Raw genomic sequence first — 20,305 nt, 5'->3', positions numbered from 1 at the left:
AGTAGACAAGTTGTGTTTATGTAAATGGACAGTAGATATAAATTGTGTGATAATAAAAAATTGACACATAGTTCACACACCATTTAATTCTCCCTTTAAAGTGTACAATTCGATGAATTGTAATATATTCACAGAGTTGTACACCAGCACCATTACCTAATTCCAGAACGTTTTTATCGCCCCAAAGAGAAACCCCGTTAGCAGTCACCCCCCATGCTCTTCTCCCTCCAGCCCCTGGCAACTGCAAATCTACTTTATGTTTCTATAGATTTGCCTCATTGGGGTATTTAATATAAAGAGAATCATGTAATATGTGGTCTTTTGCATCTGACTTCTTTTACTTAGTACAATGTTTTCAAGGTTCATCCATGTTGTAGCATGTATCAGCATTTCATTTTTTTAATCACCCAATAATCTATTATATAGCAATACCATATTTTGCATATCCATCCTTGAGTTGATGGACATTTGATTTGTTTCCACTTTTTGTGTTTTATGAATGAATAACACTGCTATGAACATTCATGTAGAAGTAGTATAGTGAACATATATGGTCAATTCTCCTGGGAAGATGGGCAGTTTTAAAATTTAGTAATTTGCCCAACAAATTTTTATTGAGCACCTACTATGGGCCTGGCACTGTCCTAGGTACAAGAAATACAGTAGTGAACAAAAAAGAAATCTTTGCCCTCATCGAGCTTATGTTCTAAATAAATCTTAAAGAAGAGAAAGTGAAGTATATTGTAAGTTAAATGGTGATGGCGATATGCACTGTAAAGAAAAATAAAGCAGGTAAGAGGCATAGGAAGAGCCTCTGATGGGAAGTTGTGAATGGAATGGACCATGCCTACCTGAGGAGGTGACATTTGAGTAAATGCCTGAAAGACGTGAGGATGCGAGCATGCGGATAGCCGAGAGACAAGCAGTTGAGCAGAGGAACAACAGCTGCAACGGTCTTGAGGTGGGAGTGTGGCTGTTGAGCTCAGAAAGAAGACCAGTACAGTAGGGGTGGAATGTGGGAAAGAGAGAGTAGTGGGATACAAGAGTGGATAAGCCTGGTCACGTGTGGCCTTGTAGGCTGGGTAAGGAGTTGGGCTATTATGCTGAGTGAGATGGGAGATCACCGAAGGGTTCTGAGTAGAGAAAAGACATGATCTTATGTAGGTTTTAAGAGGATCAGTTTGGGCTAGTATGTCAATACCAGATCAGAGATCTCTGCCCTTTCTTGGTTTATTGTGCCTTTAGTGTCTCAAGATACCCCTAGGCCAAAAGAAATACCCAACAGTTCCATTTATTTAATTAGGTTCAAACAATAAGCATTTATGTCTTAGGACGTAAATTGATGGAAAAAATCATACTTTTTTGTTCACAATTAAGTAACCACAATTATTTACTAATGGAATATGTACACCTGTTGGGCACTGCAGAGCTTCTGAAAGCTTGGAATCATATTGGACACCGTCACTCTTATTTCCATTCCATAATTATTTTTATGCAGTATTGCTTTTTAGCACAACTACTAAAACCCAGCTTTGTGAAGATACGACATCATCAAAAGGAATATATCGTGATCTAACATAGAATCTGTGAACTGCCTCAAAGCAGTAGTTCACTGGTGCCTGACAGATATTGAACATCTGTGTTGCCCTTGAAAATTTAAAATGTCCCGTGGTGCCCCTGCGAGGTCACGCTGTTGCCCCAGGTGCGTCCGTCTAGTTGAGAACAGTGTAGGACTGGACTACAGGTGGTTACTCACAGAAGCAGTGTATTAGAGACAGGAGTCGTTGGAGAAACTCGGGTGAGACTTGGCAGCCTGGTCTAGGTTAAAAGAAGGAGAGGTGGTGAAAAGTGACCACATTCTGAATATATTTTGAGGGCCCCCAGTAGGATTTGCTGATGGCTTGGATATGGGGTAAAGGAGAGGATGTAAGAGGAGAAGAGTACAGGGCGATTCCAAAGTTTTGGACTGGGCAGTCAGAAGGGTGGTGCTGTTATTGATGAGGCAGGGGTCTTCAGGAGGAGTTTGGCTTTGTACATTTTAAGTTTGAGAAGCCTCTCTCTGGATGGAGATATGTACATATGTCATTGGATATATGAGAGAGGAATTTGGGGAAAATTTAGACTGATACAATAATGTTTAGTATATTTCATTCAGTAGTCCTAATAATAATGTGTCTGACTTCTGATAACATTTGACTTTTATCAAATGTCTGTACATCTTGGAGAGAGATATGTATATTTTTTGTCTTAACATTATGTACACAACCATAAATGTTTATAGTTTATGTTTTTTATTTTAAATGCCTGTGTAATATTCTGTTTAGTTCCCCCCCATCTGGTATAACTGTCTCTTGGGGTAGCTTGAGAGTCCGTCAGTATCATCTATATAAAAGGTTTTGTAAGTCAAAAGCCCTATAAAAAGGTTAATTCTTTTTGTTATGGCAGTGTATTTGTTAATTATAATATTCCATAATTATTTAACAATTCCTTCATCATGGGACTTTTAATATATTTATAATTATGTATTCTTATGAATGTATTGTTTTAGTATTTGAACGAAAGTCAGAAATTCCTCGAGTATTTAAAATGATGTAGTTATACAAGTCCAGGTGATGACTTGATGTCTGGTATGCCAGTAATGTTATGTCATTCCTTTTTCTCGAGGCGAGACTTCAGCAGTATATGGTCACAACAGATGAGCAACTCATATCGCTCACACACGCCATGAAGAGCTGTCCTGTGATAAATAACAACAAAGAAAGTCTGGCAACAGAAAGGGGAGCCACAGGTAGAATTATGGATAATCCAGGTGAGTAGGTCTCATTATCGCCAATTGGAAATAAAATACTTATAGAGTAAACAAACAAAACTGTAAACTTATATGGGGTTATCGGCTATTTATGCATGTACAGCATTATCACTATTACAATTGCCACTAATATTTATTGGATACTTGCTCTATGCCAGATACTTTTAAAGTGTTTTACATGTATTATCTCAATTAATCATCATAACAGTCTTATGAGGTAGATGTTGTTGTTATCCCCATTTTTTAGATGAGAAAACTTGGGTTTAGCAAGGGTTGGTGACTTAGCAGTCACACAAATCGAAAGTAGCAGAACTAGCTTCCTAGACCAGTGGGAAGTACTCAGTGCCAATACTTTTAATCATAGTGCCCCAGGCTCAGGCGAAGACAAATGGTCTTGGGAAAAACAAAACACTGAGCTTTGGAGATTCATAACTTTTGTTTATTTTGGGTAATGTTTTGAAAGCCTTTTTTCACCTGCTGTGCCATCGTATGAGATAAGTTGATTAGGACACTTAGGCTTTTTCATGTTTTTTACTTGTAAGTAGTGCTTTGATGAGTATATCTGTGTGGAAAGTGCTGGGTTTTTTCTTAACATTTTGTAAAATTTTTATTGTTATTCAATTACAGTTGTGTGCCTTTTCTCCCCATCCCTCCACCCCACCCCAGCTGAACCCACCTCCCTCCCCCACCTCCACCCTCCCCCTTGATTTTGTCAATGTGACCTTCATAGTCTTTCCTGGAAACCCCTCTCCTCACTGTCCCCTCCCCACTCCCCCCTGGCTTTTTAAGAGTGTTTTCTAGGGAGGGATTCCGAGAAGTGGCTGACTGCAATATAATTTGCATGAGATAAACTCTGTGGCTAGGGGGGGTCTTCAAGGGCTAGAGGCCCACAGCACTTTCTCAAAACCGGCCACCTCTTCCCAGCGCTGGCCCCACAGGAGCCCTGCCTGTGAGTTACTGCTGAAGGAAGATGGGGCCTAAAAAGTGAAGGCTCGAGAGGCCACCTGATTTTGCCCTCTATGAAAATGCTTTAAATATATATACCTGAAATGTGCCCATAGTTCCTTTCAGTACTAATAACCTCTCATCTTCTTCAGAGGGTTCGGCTGTAAATGCTAATGTCGCCATGCCATTGACGTTCAGAGGGGAAGAAGTGCTTGATTTCCCACAGGAAGACTTGCCTGTTAAACTGTCACAGGTGCCAAACCCCCCAGATAGTGTGAATCTGGCCAGCAGTTTTCCAGCCCGTGTATTTGAGCCGGCTGTGTTGTTAACGCCGCCCAGGCAGAAGAGCAACTCGGAGTTCTCTCCTCTGCAGGACGGTGAGCAGGCTTCCTCTAAAGTTATGTGGCAGTCGTTCTTTTATGCTTCATACACATACTCTATTGTGTTCATTATTACCCGATAAACAGAATTTAAAAAGATATTGATTACCACATATATCCTTTAAGTTGAAGGAAGATTGGTGGTTTACATTATGTATGTTGTACCTATGGTGAACTATGACATTGAATTTCATTGTATATCTGCTCCATTAGAAAAAAAAAGAAATTATAAATATTATGCTCAAATTAAGGGACTAATGCTCTGAGCATTAAAACATGGAGTAGAGGGAATCCCGTTTGTTCCTATGGTCTGGGAGCAGAGGAAGGAGTAAGAAACAAGAGGAGATTGTTCTCAAAAGAGTAATGAAAGTTTAACCAAGGAAAGGTGAGAACTATGACCTAAAAGATTTTGTAAGTCAGATCTGGTTATTAACCTCTTTCTCATCAAAACTTTTTAGCTTAGTCAGGTGAGGGAAATTTATAATGAAAGCCTATAGACAATTAAAAATTGCTTTAGAAAAAAAAAATGCTTTAGGGTCACTTTTGCAGCATATAGTATAGAGTTTTAAATAAAATTTCAAAAGATTGTTGTTAATACCTAGCTCACAGATTCTTATTTTTAAATCACAAATATGATTTTTTATTTGTCACCGTTAAAAGTCTGAATTTAAAACAGATTCTTGGACTGGGGGCTCATATCCGTCAGCTCGTTCCATTCTGGCACCTGTCTCATCCTCAGTAGCTTTACCAGAACTGCTGCCTTTACTGTGAAGCTCCACGAGTTCTCTCGATTCAAACCTGCGCTTCTTCAGCATTTTCACTTTTCTAACAAAGACATCAGGAAGCAGATAAATAGATGGGCAAGCCTTTCTGTGCCTTTGCCGCGCTATCTGGAGCCAGTTGACTGGCCACTTCTTTCAGGCCATTTGTCTGCACTCTGAGGCCGTGACTTCTATCCATCTTCTTTCCGGACTTGGTAGACCCGTTGATGCTGAGCATAAGAGGTCTTCTGAATCTGACTGTTGCGTTTTTTAGTAACACCAACACAGAATAGATTAACCAAATAACCAAATGGTTATTTGGTTAAATGGCAGCAGGAGCTTCAGTCATGGTCTGTTGTTTTATGACCGTGGAGCACATTTGTCAAGGGTAAGACCCGTGCCGTGGAAACTAGTCAGGCAGTTTTTGCCCCAACTGCCCTCAGTAGTTAGCTTGGATTTTCTAAATACAGTTCCTTCATCCTGCAGATCAGCAGGGCTCACTTCAAAAACATGACTCTCGAGACCATCAGACGCGATTTTGGTTCCTTGAATTCTCGTGACTCGTGTTTTCCAATATTTCTTATATTGAACATAGCTGGTGGTTCCACATCAAACCAATCTACCAATCTTTCTAGGATCAACCACCTTCTTCTTGGCTCCCCCTGCTTTTTTTTTTTAAATCCTCACCTGAGGATATGTTTATGATTTTAGAGGCAGGGAGGGGGAGGAGAGGGTGAGAGAGAGAGAGAGAGACATATATTAATCAGTTGCCTCCTATATGTGCTCTGACCAGGAATCAAACCCTCAACTTAGGCCTGTGCCCTGAACTCATAAGCCTTTTGGTGTACGGGTCGACCCTCCACTTGTGCCCCTCTGGCCAGGGCGTTCTTGGCTCCCTTTTTCACCCCTTTCCTAAGGTGCTTGTTCTTGCTGGTGCCAAGGTGCTGCTCAGGGAGCCAAAAGGGCCCTTAGCTCACAGCCTCTTAACTTAGAGTTCATGGGCGGTCTTCAGAAGTTCCGTGGACTGCTTCATTGTTTGGAAAATTATATTTACTTGCCTACATATGCATTTTTATGGAGCTATAGCTTTCATTTCCTTTTGAAAGAGTTCTTCAATCAAAACACTACTTTAGACTCTCATGCAAAGTTTTTAGAAAAATATTACTTCACCCTGATTTGCCTAAATTTTTATTTCTTTAAAAAGAATGTTTATTTTCTTATATAGAAGAATAGAAGGATATCATTTATTGTCATTAAGAAGTATAAAGTTTGTCAGATCTTCTGTACTTTGATATATGTTTCCAACAGAGGGTCTGAAAAGGGCATAAGGGGTTAAAGAAAAGGACAAATCTTTGCTATTATAAAATTTGTTTTGGCATTTATAATGCAGATGTAGGGCCCGTCAGATCTGTGTGGTGTAGGGAGACTGGGCTGGGCTGAGTGTCAGAGCGCCGGTCCACGGTCACCTATTCAATGACTAGCTGTAAGCACGGGGCTGGCATTTTCTGTGCCTTTTCTAGACTTCAGTTTTCCTATCTCTAAAATGAGAGGGTGTCCTTTATTTTTGAGGTCCCTCCAGCTCTGTAATTCTTTGATTCCATATTTCCTCTTTAGAAGACTAGAGGTTATCATTAACTCTGGCTAGACTTGGGAAATACATCAAATCTGATTTCTGTTCAGGTTAGATTTTCATTTCTTAAATTAAGTTTTCAAATGTTTACATAGCTTTAAAAGGCTTGTCTAATGATCTCTTTAGAGATACTGTAAATTGTTTTTCACTGGTGATACTAAACTATCTTAACATTTTTAAAAAGAAACAATTACTATAAATATTTGTACTGATTTAAAATATACTAAATGTTGATTAAAGCAAATTATGTTTTTGTAGACGTTTTGTTAGCATTTTCAGTGGGTTTTACATGAAAAATCACAAGGCACGTTGCTTTTAGAGTGTGCGGTTAGACCCATCCTTGAATAGGTATTCTGAAATGAAGTTTTCTTATCGTATTTTCAGCATCTTGTTTAGAATTCTCACATGTAAAGAACTGTTCAGTAAAACTGAACATGTGGATAAAGATGGGAGATACACAGGGCCCTTCATCAGAGGTCAGTTACGTTCCAGACAACTCTGTCCAGTGGGACTCTCTGTAGTGATGAAAATGTTCTATATCCGCTCTGTTTAATAGGTAGCCACAGCCTCCTGGGGCTGCCGAGCACCTGAAATGTGGCTAGTGTGATTGAGGAACTGAATTTTAAATTTATTTAATTTTAATTAATTTAAATTTGAATATGAATAGCCACATGTGGCCCAGAGGCTACCATATCAGAGAATATCTCCCATATCTAGAATTTCCCATCATAAATATTTTCTTTAGCTACTGATTTATTTCTACTTTCCTTTAATGGTGGGTGGAAGTGGGAGAGGGCATAGGGGGATAAATGGCAATAAAAAATACAATAAAAGTAGGCTATTAAGAGTAGTATATATATGCTGTTTTCATTTTCTTATATTCCATTCCTTATTCTAAAGAGTTAATTCAAATTCCTATTTGCATATGGTAAAAAGAAAATACATACAAGGCTCTCTTCCTCTCCCACCTCCAGGCCTGCCCCAAGTGGCAATCATTTTGATCCCAATTTGATTTCTGTTTATCTAGAGGTGGTCTCCATAATTAACACATTTTAATATCTCTGGCTGCTTCATTTCCATCTGCTTTGCCTGCTTCTCCTCCTTTACTTGACTCTAAATGTGAAGCTCGTCAGGTCTAGGAACTGTTCTTTTTTCCCTCCTCACTCTATTCTTTCTCTCTAGGTAATCTCATTCATTCTCATGGCTTCCAATACTTCCCATAAGCCAGAAGCTTCCAGTTTTGGATCTTAGTCAGATGTCTCTTGAGTTTCCAACTCATGCATCCTTCTGCTTGGATAGATATATGAATGGGTTATAAGGAGACTTAAACTTAGCATGTTCAAAATGGAACATACCTTACTCAAAGCTACTATCATCTTTCTTGTAGGTCACCACAGTTGCTTACTGGTCTCTTCCATTCCTGGACCTTCCAATTATCCACAGCATTTAAGAAATGTAAATTGAGTCACTGCCAAACCTTCTCCAGGTCTCATTGCTCTTGGATTAAATTAGAAAATTCCAAACATGGCTTAAAAAGCTCTCCAAGAAATGGACCCTGCATACGTCTCCAATCTCATGTTTTGCCAGTTTTCCTTTGTTGCTATGCGACAGCTAGACTGGCCACCTTTCTTTGCTCTTTCCTATTTTGAGGCCTTCACACATGTTGTTCTCTCCCTGTAAGGTACTTTGCTCTACTTTTTGCCACAATATAATTATTTAAAAATTTTACTTCTTCAGAGATGCCTTTTCTGACCATCCTCAGTTTACATTATTATCTATACTGTTCCCATCCCCAAGATTCCCAGGTATGAGTTAATACACATGTTAAAATGTGAACTTGGCAGGTGGTTTTTCACAAGCATACTGATAAAGCTTTAAGGAATATCAAAGTCTGCACTTGATTGTTAGAGGTGGATTGCAGGTATATTTCCTATTAAAATGATTTAGACCTTTAGAAACCAAATCCTTCTGTTGAAATACTTCTCTACCATGATGTTCTAATGCAGGGGTGTCAAACTCATTTTCACTGGGAGCCAAATCAGCCTCGTGGTTGCCTTCAAAGGGCTGAATGTAATTTTAGGACTGTATAAATGTAACTACTCCTTAACAGTTAACAGGAGAGCTTGGTGCTGCTGCCGGGTAGAAACAAGGTGCTGGGCGGGATGAAACAAGGTGGAGGGCCGGATTCGGCCCACGGGCCTTGTGTTTGCCACCTCTGTTCTAATGAGATGATAATAGTGCTAATCTATAGCTAAATAATGCATGTTTGTTATTTTTAAATTTTATCTACAGTACTGAGGAGGACTGTTCAAACTCGTCCTGCTCCACGAATTCCTCCAACTGTGGAAGTAATTGAGAAGGATCAAAATTGGGAAAAGAAGACCTTACCAACTAACACAGACATTCAGAATTGCAGTGAAGAGAGTCATCTCTTCACTCAGAGGTGGAGGGTCTCTCACATGGGGGAAGATTTGGAGAGCAAAACCCAGGCTCCTTTTGTTAACCTCTCACAGCCCCTGCGCAGCTCTCTTGCAAACACTCAGCTGCCCAGGAACCCCGCATTCTCAGAAGAGCCCCTGATGTTTGGGGATGGACAACAGCTTAGAACAAAGGAGGCATTAATACAAAGAAAGGACATCATGGCACGAATTGCTGAGCTGACATTGCAGAATTCAGCTATCAAGGCACATCTGAATAATATTATTGGGCCAGGGGGAGAGCAAGGGGATGGACTTCGGGAGTTAAACAAACAAGAGGCAAGTCATTCAAGCAACGTGACTGCTGTGAGTACCGGTTAAGGCTCCGCACGGACATTTAGGGATTTAGGTACATTGCTGGAGCATCTTAAGGGACTTCTTTCCGGAAGCGGTCCTGGATATCTTTGAGGTTGCTAGTAGATGGCTTATGCTTTGTCATGTCCTTATCACAAAATAAGTAGAAGTTATTTGTCTGTTTATATCTCACATATGATAACAGAGGACAACATAAAATAAAGAAAGACGAATGAATGAGGAAAATAGGATAAAAGTAAAATACATAACAAAGCCAAAATTAAGCTAGGAATAAAGTTTTAAATATAACATGTGGAATTAATATGACTTAAAAATTTTCCACACAACTGCAGTTTAATTGAAAGCATTTTTATTTTTAAAGGGACTCATAAAAAAGAATTATGTGTAGTTGACTTGAGCTCAACTCATGAGTAGTTAATTTTTTAGGACACATAATGCATTTTCCTATAGAAATTATTTTAAAGGATTTTTAAAGTCAGACTTTAATGCACTGTACGTATGAAACATCTGGGGATCTTGCCAAAAGGCTTTTTCTGATTGAGTAGGTCTGAGGTAGGCCCTGTGCATTTCTGGTAAGTTCCCAAATGATGCCGGTCCAAGGATTGTACTCTGTGTAGCAAAAGTCTGCGTATTGTGGTGCAGTAAGTTTGTAAGTTAAGTGAACTGTGGGCTAACCTGGAAACTTAAACCTTCATTTCCTTGATTGTGGAGAGAAAGGGGATCCTAAGCTCCAACTGGGGAGAGTTTATAACCTCTATCCTCACGCTGGTCCCAGTGATGGGAGAGGCTTCCTTTTACTTCTTTACGACCTAGAGTGGCTCCTGTCAGGCTTCTCAGAGGGGCCAGGACAGTGAGCAGGGGGAAGGAGCTGGCAAGCATCTTGGGTTAGAAGTTCCAGGGGTAATTGCTTTGATAAGGACTTCACGAGTGGTGGATAGAGCGCTTCCAAGAGGAAGGTTAGGAGATGGAGAGTACTGAGGTTTGGGGATAAGGGCTGCGTCTGTCAGCACTGGCTCCTGGGCAGTAAGGGCAAGAGGGGCAGGCATGTCAGGAGGGACTGGCAGAAGAGGAGCCAGAAAGGAGTATTAGGAGTGGGCAGTAGCCATCATTACAGATGTAAGTATAAACTGTCTCAACTTTGAGTCATTGGAAACATTTCTATTTTTGCAGAGTTTTAAAGATTATTTGAAACAGGCAACTTTTCAGTTTAAAAAAGGCAACAGAGTTAAAAGTTGAGTCTGCCTCCTTTTCTAATTAGTATATGGATCAGGCTACAGAGGACAATCTACTACTGCCCTTTTTGTTACCAGAATTGCAAAATGATCTTTAATTCATATGTTTTGCCTACCTCTTTTTAAACTACTGGGCATAAGCTACACATTACTGATTTCTTTTAGAGATTGTTCCACCCTGCCCCCCACCAAAGGGACATGTTCAGTTAAATGAAATAATTAAGAATGACACTTATATTTCAGGAATTTTCAAATTAAACTTATATTATTATTCCTTGGGTAGTTCCCCCCCCCCGTATGCCTTTCCAGTCACCAGCTGTCTTGAATCATATGTCTTGGACCAAAAGTGGCCTGGGGAGGCTGGCATGTGGTCAGAAGGAGTGATAGGGTCCTAGAAACCTTTGCCAAAGAATTCATGGTGCATGCACGCAGATTATAATTATGGAATCACCTCCTTAAACTACAGCAGGCCCTTTTGTACATTGCAGTCCAGAGCCCAGGCCTGGCATGAACGTGTATGTTACTTAGAAGCCACATCTCTAGAAATAGTCTGTGCTCATGTGAGCTTTTGTGAACTTCAACAAACACCAAGAGATGCGGGAAAGCTTGTCCCACAGACACTCTCCGTGGACAGAGGGACTAGAGGACTTACGTGGCACCAATATTAGAAGGATTATTGTCCCTTTGTTTTAGTCTTAATTTTTCAGTTAAGTGACTTGTAAATTCTATTGTTTATCCACCATTCAAGTGTGCATATAGCAAGGACCATGAATATTAACGTGCTGGCTCTTAGTGCAAGAATTTATTTTTACAAAAAGTCAGAATTATTTGGGTTATTTTAAATATGGAATTTGTGCCTTTTTTTTAAAGACTTTTCCAGCAGCACAACCTCTAACACCAAGCAGCATGGAGGAACGGATTGCAGAATTGAACCGGCAGAGTATGGAGGCTCGTGGAAAACTCTTGCAGTTAATAGAGCAGCAGAAACTTGTTGGTTTGAGTCCTTCCTCTCCACCAGTATCACCTATCCAGTCACCTCTCACAGCTTGGACTGATTGGTCACAGGTTCATGATTTAAAAGGTAGACAGTTTAAAAGCTAAGAGGTTTCCACCTCTTTGATTTTGCAAGTATACATTGAGCTGAAGGAACATATATTTCAGTGCCTTCAGTTTTATGTAGAAAGAAACAGACTAAGTCAGAGAATGAATGACAGAGAGAGAGTGGGAAGGCCAGTCTCCTGGTGGAAAACTGTCCGTGGAGCTGTAGTGATCTTCGGTGTCTGGGTGAAGTTGCTCTGCGTGGAAACGGGCCTCACTGCAGCAGGTGATTTACTTAAAACACGTGCTGCATAGGAAGGATAAAAGCATCAAGATTATAATGTAGAATTGTGCCAGCAACAAGTTACAAGTTATTCTGTTGAAATCATTAAAACATTAACTTGCAAATTAAACTTTTTATTTTTATGTTTAGGAATGTGAAAAGCTAGAGGGGATTCTAAATAAGGGCAGTAACTGAAAAATTAGTTGTCACAGTATTGTTCACATTCAAAAAGGTGCTGATGAGACGAAGTAGATCTCAAGTTGCTCTTTAGCCAAAAATTACATTATTAAGATCCTCAAGGGGTGGAGCACACGAGGGCTGTACAGACGCTGTGGGTGGCTCAGTACAAGGGAGGGTTCTGTCAGAGCAGAACAGGCTCTGCGTCAGTGAGTGGTGTGCATTCCCTCGGGTGCTCAGGCATTCGGGTCTTAGAAAGATTCATGTGGTTGAAGTAGGTTTCCTTTAAGGTACCTGCCAATAAGACTTTTTCTTTTGTTAGAAGTTATTTCCTTTTTGAAACTACAGACCCAGAGAGCAGACTCCCTCAGAAATTACTGGAAAATGACAGATGATGCATTTTCCCAGGTCCCTTCCTCTTTATTTTAGGTTTCTTCAAATGACGACTTTGTTTACTCTTCTTTGTAGTCATGAATCTAGATGCAACTTCTAATTAGAGTGGATAAATTGAATCACTGAATAAGTGTGCACCCACTGCGTGCCTGACATGTTCTGGACACTGAGGACACTGCATCAGGACAAGTCCCTGCCCAACTTGACTACTTTAGTGTTCAGCTTGGGAAGCAGGCCATAAACAAATAAGCAAACAAATATATGAGATAATGTCAGTTAGTGCTAAGTACAATGAGAAAAATAAAGCAGATTACTCTTAAGAATAATTCTGTGATTAAATAAGGCATCTTCTGTTTTAATAGTTCTTTAAGGGAAAAATATTTTTATTTATGTTATCTTTTTTAGTCCTCAACACACCCTGAGAATAGACAGAGCTGATATCATACCTGTTTGATAAATAAGTAAACTGAGATGTAAATAGGTTATATGATTTGTCCTAAGTTCTAAAGTAAATTGATAGATTTGTGACTATTCTTGTCATTCCAGTGGTTACAGCACTTAAGATATTCTTTTCTTAGGTCTTTCACAGGAACCACTGTGGACTATAATGAAAAATAAAAATAAATCATATGTCATAAAAACTCCTGTTTTCTAGGGTAACCAAGGAATGTGTACATAGGGTTGATTACCCCCTCAAGCCCAGAAATCACTGGTTTTAAGCAGTGATTCGTGGGAGCCTCTGTGAAACTGACTGGGATGGGCATAAAGCCTTTCATTAGTAGATACTTAGTAAATATTTCTTGACTGATAACCTACATCTGAAAATAGGGTCCAGCACGAGTAATGCTCCCATTTTATTATAAAATCTTTTATTACACAGTCATAAGCATGCAATTCTGTAACAATAATATCACACTCAAGCACACCATATGACATTTTAAAATGTTCAAATTAAAACAATAAATTTTTACACCCATATTATTACCCTTCCAACCACACTCACACAGGCATTACTTCAGCCAGACCCTGTATTGAAAATGTACATCATTGTTGCCATTGGCCATGTGAGCTCTTTGGCCAGCTTGCCCTTCCTACTTAAAGTCTTCAGTGGTGGTAATAGTGTAATATGTGTAGAACATTTAAAGTTTTACTGAATGGCTTCAGAATTTTATTTCTTCCTTTGGAAAACTTTAGATAAGCTACTTTTGACAAAAATCTCACGTTCTTTAGGGCTAGCTCTTAATTTCTGTTTTTCACTTCCAGATCTGACATGATACCACTTGTCTGAAGATTCTGGCTCTCTATGAGCTGGCGTGCTACTGAATTGGCACTAGTAACTGAAGTTTCTGGTCTCACAGCTCATTAAAAATTATCCTTCAAGTGTATCTGTGGGCCATAGTGATAAAAATATAGAAAGAACTCTCAAATTTAATGTGAAATTTACAGTAAGACAGAAATCAAGTTAAATTTTGTATTTTCATTTTAATGAAAGGTAATGAACTAATATTTATTGTTACATTTCAGAAGGAGGAAAGAGGACAATTGAGGTATCTATTCCAGGAGCAGAAGCCCCAGAAAGTTCAAAATGCAGTACCGTCTCTCCTACCAGTGGAATCAATACAAGAAGGTAGGGTTACAATGTGAATAGTTACTTAAAAAAAGTCAAGAATGTGGTATGTGTGTTATTCTCTTTGTGCAAAAAGAAAGTGCGTAATACTTGACTTAGGCTCAGACTCACTGATGTAAAAAAAATAAAGTAGTTGGAGAGGACAATTTTGGGGGGAAAAGAAGGGGCGTAGAAAGCATAGGCTGGCTATTGAAAACAGAAATGGGATAAAGGCACATATATAGAATGCTTTATGCGTTACAAAATTAGGAGATGCTGTATGACAGGTTGGATAATTGACCACTAGTATTCTCCTCTTTTATAATAAAGAGACCGAAGCTCACAGAGCTAATTGTGTGGTTTGCCTGTGTGGGTTACTTGTGGTAAATGGTGACACGGAGGATGTCCCTAGCTGGCTTTGCGTCTCCACTGCGTGCCTGCTGTCGCACTACGCTGCTCCAGGTCTTGTTACTCTTCCACTGCCTGGGTCTTCTTCTTTACCCCTGCACATCCTTTTTCCCCTCTAATGTTAAAAACTTACTAGTGTGATACTGTAATGGTAGATACATGTCATTATACATTTGTTGAAACCCACAGAATGTATAACACTATACTTGTACCCTAATGTAAACAATAGATTTAGTTAATAACAATGTATCACTATTATCTCATCAATTGTAACAAACATGCCACACTGACACAAGGTGTTAGTATTTGGGGAAACTGGGTAGGGGAGGAGGGGCTAAGAACTATATTGGAACTCCTGGTACTTCGCACTCAATCTTTATGTAAATCTAAAATTACGCTACAAAAGGAAAGTCTATTAATTTTAAAAAAGACTCAGGTTGGTGAAAATGCTACAAATAATTTACCTCATTTGGACCTTTGTCAGCCATACCTTTTCAATCTCTTGCCATTATCGAGAATTGTCAGTCGTACATAATCTCGGAAGGTTAATAATGACAGATTACTCTCCCTCTCTCTTATTTCTCACAAATAGGTCTTCAGGGGCTGCCAGTAATTCTTGTTCTCCACTAAATGCCACCTCAGGAAGTGGGCGACTCACACCTGTCAATCCAAGAGCAAAGGTATGCGGTCAAATGTAATTGTGGGATGTGCACAGGGGCTGGAGGGTGAGGGTGGAAGGTGGCTGTTTTAGTGATTTGCATTCTTGTTATTATGTCTGTTGTCCTAAAGATGGTATAAAATTTTCAGAAGTAGAGAAATGTGAATGTACCTTCATTAGAAAAACATGAAAGCCATGTACTTCTTTTGTTTTGTAGGGAAACTAAGGAATAAGATAAAGTTCAATAGGATTTTAACAACCCTTAAAGACCAGAAATTACTGGTTTCAGGGAGAGCGTCCCAGATAGTGTGGCAGGACACGAACATGTGCCTTAAATGTGTTGTGGGCATACTGAGGTCCTGGTGCCCTTGGTCCTCGCTGCGGCTGGGTGGGGCTCGGGAGAGTCAGAGCCCAGGGCCGCTCACCCTCTGTGGCCCCAGGGTGCCACGGAGCGAGGTGCGCTGGTTGCAGTTGTGGTGCAAAGGGTAAATAAATGTCTTACGTATTTTTCGTGTGTTCTCATTTACTGTAGGATTCCATAGAAACTAAGCATCTTACAATATATCCAAAATTTTAGCAAAAGGCATTTTTGTGAGTTGGTAATACAGCAAAACATAGTTCCTCTGAATGTTCGGTCATAGCAAATGCGAGGATACCTTTACAATAATAAACATTACATCTGAAAACTTGAGCGAACAACTTCTGATAAGGGGGGAATCTTCTTTGTTGCTTTTTTTACTACTTTAGTAATTAGACCAAATAGTGAGTGTTTCAATAAACATCAAGTATATACAGTCCAAATTAATTGATGGGCTCAGATATTGCAATTGTCCACCACTAGAAGATTTGACCTTTGCTGTTTGCTATATTCTAAAAATGCTTTAAAGTAAACTATTTTATAAACAAATTTAATTTGCAAGATTAAATATCTGTTATATTTAAAATTGTACCTCTGATTTGCATAAAATACTAGCTTTATCATTTTTTAAAAAATTAGGTCTCCTAAATCAACAAGATATCTATTGTCCAGGGGCTCAGTTACGTGGGGGTCTCTCTGTTAGAGAATAAAAATGGCCTCTAGCAATTTAATTTTTGGTGCCATGCAGGGGCATAGGATTCTGTGTATTGCATGGGCTCATGTTTCTGATTAGTCTCTAAATCCTTTCTGCATCTTTGTTTCAACAGATTGAGAAACAAAATGAAGAAGGCTGGTTTGCTCTTTCTACCCATGTGTCATAAGTGAGGCCAAGTTTCACAGTTGCCTCTCAGCAGCATATTCTTGAGCTTCCGTTCCCCTTTCCCTGCTCTTGCTTTCAAGTTTTCGTCCTCTTTCAGATAAAACTACAAAGATCTTACAGAACCAAGAAATAAAGCAATTATTTTATTTTTGAGCTTTCAAATAGATTTCCATCAATTAACCAACCTGCAACCTCCTGTAAAAATTTTGGCTATAGGAAAATTAAAGTTTCATATTCTAATATTTCATAAGAATTTTAAAGATTGAGTAATATATTATTACCCTTTTTCAGGGTTTTTTGTCTAATATATCTTAAGTATTGATCTATTTGATTTTTATTTTCTGAAGAGCTAAGTTGCTTTGCATATAACTTATAATGGAGTGCCTTTGTGTGATTAAAGTCTGTCTTTCAGAAAAATGTAACGCCCTCTTTGGTTTTTTATTTTTGGGAAAGTCACGGTAGCCCATTACTTTTTCCATCAGTGGAATGCACAGCTTTAAAAAGTGGGCATGGGAGTAATTGTTTATATTTGCTTCAGCAGGTAGGAGTGGTTGTATATATTGTAAAATTCTTACGTGGTCTTTAAATGTGAAAGTGTCACCAATAATGGTAACGTACATAAAATAAATAATGATCATAGCTCAAATGTTTCAGTGCAGTAACATTGACTGATTGGTGTATTTAGTATTTGAAACAAAATTGAATATGAAAAGTCGCTATCAGTTTTCCTAGCCCTGAATCTAGTAAGCATTCAGGGTAGGTCTTTCTTTAAGGCATGTTTGGCTTTCAGACATTGGTTTGTATTTTAAACTTGGTTTTTGAAATATCTGCCCCCAGGCTGTGTAATAGCAATTCCCCACCTAAGGGAGCTGGTTAGTGGTGGGGGGGGGGCGGGGGGGCCCGCGGTGTTGGGCGGGGAAGCACACTAGCACACTGAAACTACGTATTTGGGGAACTTTCTCCAACAAGGGAACTTTCCCTTCTCCTGCAATTGTAAGTCACTATTTTTGGAAGTGTCTGATGAAGCTTTCTTTTGGGCCTCTTCATTGTTGTAGCCAGAAATAATACTAGTTTCTTCTGGTATCACTGATTTTATTTACATAAAATCATCTGTATCCATTTGCATTATTGCACATTCTCCCATCCATGTTGCACTTTTTGAACCTTGGTGTTTAATAAATACTATCCCGCCCTGGGATATAAACAATTTTAATGTTGTTCCTCATATTACTGAAATGTAAGATTATCTGCTTGGTTTGTGAATGCATTCTTTTGACATTCATTTTCCTAATTATTCTCCAACTGGTTGGCTCTTTATCTTTGTTTTTTTTCTTATATTCCTGTAAACCTTAAAAGCCAAGATTTTCAACTTTGGGAGCATTTAAAACATGCCAAATTGAGTACCTAAGGGGCTTGTCGAGGCCTTGGCATGCAGTTTTGAAAAGCTCAAAGTGATATAATGTGAAGCCAGAGTTGAGAACCATTGCAAGAAGCTTTTAATCACTAGTTCGCTGGCAACCTGTGGGCCTGACATTTAAATATCCATCTTGTTAATGTTGGTTTTTGCTACAAAAGTAGATTTAAAAACTCCAAGAATACCAGCTGTAAAGAGCCTTTCTTTCTTAGGCCTTCTAAAGCAGTGCTTCTCAACTTCAGCTTCCACTAGAGGCATCTGGGGGCCTTCTAAAATTCATAATGCCCAAGGCTCCATACATGTCAAGTAAATTAGAATATTTGGGGGCAGGACACAAACATGAATATTTTAAAACCTCCTAAGATAATTCCAGTGTGCCGCCAAGTTTGGGAACCATCATTGCAAAGATATAATTGTCCCCTAATCATAAATTGGTGCATACTTGGTTTTAATTAACACCTACATTACTTAAAAGGCCTCTATCAGCTTTCAGAGCCAACTGCATCAGTGGGTCCCCCAGCCTGAACCCCACTCAGCAGCAGCAGCATCCCCCAGGGTACTTGTTAGAAATGACATTCTTGGGCCCTACGCTAGGTCTCTTGTCTGTTTGAGGAAGTTCTTCCTGTGATGCTGACGGTGCTCGAGGCTGGCATCTATAGCAGCTTGGAGCGCGCGCTCTGCTACGTCTGACTGTGATGCACTATATTTGCATTTACTTCTAAGGCTCCACACTCAGATTGCTTGTGTTTCTTTTGTTTAGACTCAGGCTCTGGACACCATATAACTTCTCCAATATGCAATAGAAAGCTGCTAATCACTTGCTAGACTTTAATAAAATGTATAGTTCTCCAAATAGTAGCTTGGGAGAAAAACTAGATCAATAATTAAATCTGCAGTTGTGGTACAGTCATTCCTATACTGTATAGTGAAATAATTTGGGCTAGCAGAATTTAATAATAATTTACTGTTTACTAAGTACCAGGCAGGCTTTTAGCCACTTTACATGACTTTATGACCCCTTAATGTGGATAGGTGCGATTATCCTTATTTTGCAGATGAGGTGCAAGGAGGTAAGTGCTCTCTCAAGGCCACATAGCTAGGAGGTGGTGGCACTAGAATGGGAACGCTGGCAGTCTTTCTCCAAAGCTGGTACTCTGCTACCATCCCCCTGTGTGTGTGGCACGGAAGCACCATAATAATAATCACTGTCCTTTACTGAGCCATTCCTGCCGCAGGCACTGTGCCAGGCTGCAGTGTCCCCAGTATTTCACTTAAATCTTACAGTAAACTCACGAGTTAGTTGTTAAATGCCACCCACCCCATTACACATGAGGAAACTGAGCCCTAGAGGTGAAGGAAGTTGCCTCATGTCAGCGTGCTTATAAGAAGGAAAACCAGGACTTGAAGCTCTTTTTAAAATACTCATGGGACTTCTGACTTACAGGAGACAACCAACACAGCACAGTAGCTAGGGGTGTAAGTATTACGATTGGAAACCTTGGACTCAAGGGCTCTCTCCCTTTGGCAAATTAGTCTCATCTTTCCCATTTGAAGTCTTTCCTATAAAGTTGTAAGGATTAAGTGAGGTAAATGCATGTAAATACGCTAAGAACAGGACCTGACTCACAATAAACATTCAGAAATAACTGACAATTTTTAGTGTTCAGGTAAATACACCATTGTCTGTTTCCAGATTTTTAAAGACATTATGTAGTGAGTTTATTGTTTTTCTCTAATTAACAATTGAACCCAGTGCTTTTAATTGCAAAGTATTTCACTTATAAAGGTGTTTGGAGGTTGAGTATATTATTTGAAAATGTAACTAACATGCTATCTAAAAATAAGTTTATCTTATGTTTTCTGACTTTTCAGACACCCTGGGTGTACAGTTTAATAATAACAAGGTTAGGTCCTTTTAAAAAAAAATCCTAGAGAATACTTTCTAAAGAGAATATTTGAATATTGCCAACAAATGCGTGGTAGGAAGTTTCTGGGAAGTTGTTACATAACATTATGGAAACCAGTAAAAAAATGTAATACAGCAGTGTTTCCCTATTGACTTTATCGACAAATTATTTATTTATAGTAAACTACATCTATTTAAAGAGAACACTTTATTGGCTTTATTTATTTTTACAAAGGGGTGGGGGAGAGGGAGAGAAGCATCCATCAGTTACCTCCTGTACGCGTCCTGCCTGGGGACGGAACTGAGAGGCAGGCAGGCGCCCTGACTGGGAAGCGAACCTGTACCTTTCACATTGCAGGATGCTACCCCGCCAACTGAGCCACACCGGCCAGAGCCGGACCTAGGCTTTTGTTTTTCTTGGGTAAATACCTTGGGCGTAAAATGGTATAGTATATGTTTAAACTTTATATTTTTAAAGATTTTATTTATTTAAAGAAACTGCCAAATGATTTGCCAAAGTGTGCCATTTACATTCCCAACAGCAGTGTGTGGAGTTCCAGTTGCTCCATATGCTTCCACAGTTGGTGCGGGCAGTTTAAAAAATGCTACCCATTCCGGTGAGGGTGGCGTGTGTG

The 20,305-nt window shown here is 39.3% G+C and overlaps 1 protein-coding gene across 5 annotated transcripts in view; it reads left to right on the top strand.

Moving 5' to 3' along the window:
- Positions 1–17,211, top strand: part of SPICE1 (spindle and centriole associated protein 1) — a 108,849-nt gene extending 91,638 nt beyond the window's left edge. For 4 of the 5 annotated variants that reach the window (XM_053918354.2, XM_045185861.3, XM_053918353.2 and 1 more), the window contains 7 exons: positions 2,665–2,809; positions 3,907–4,131; positions 8,818–9,308; positions 11,420–11,630; positions 13,965–14,067; positions 15,047–15,134; positions 16,298–17,211. In XM_053918354.2, the coding sequence (XP_053774329.1) occupies positions 2,665–2,809; positions 3,907–4,131; positions 8,818–9,308; positions 11,420–11,630; positions 13,965–14,067; positions 15,047–15,134; positions 16,298–16,351 (1,317 nt within the window). In that variant the 3' untranslated portion in view covers positions 16,352–17,211. The remainder of the gene's footprint in view (positions 1–2,664; positions 2,810–3,906; positions 4,132–8,817; positions 9,309–11,419; positions 11,631–13,964; positions 14,068–15,046; positions 15,135–16,297) is intronic. The other variant, XR_008426147.1, reaches the window with a different exon arrangement.
- Positions 17,212–20,305: the final 3,094 nt, after the last annotated feature.

Source organism: Desmodus rotundus, chromosome 2 (assembly GCF_022682495.2).
Source record: "Desmodus rotundus isolate HL8 chromosome 2, HLdesRot8A.1, whole genome shotgun sequence".
Taxonomy (NCBI): domain Eukaryota; kingdom Metazoa; phylum Chordata; class Mammalia; order Chiroptera; family Phyllostomidae; genus Desmodus; species Desmodus rotundus.
Note: the sequence above shows the minus strand (reverse complement) of the source record. Positions and strands in the feature narration are given on the sequence as shown.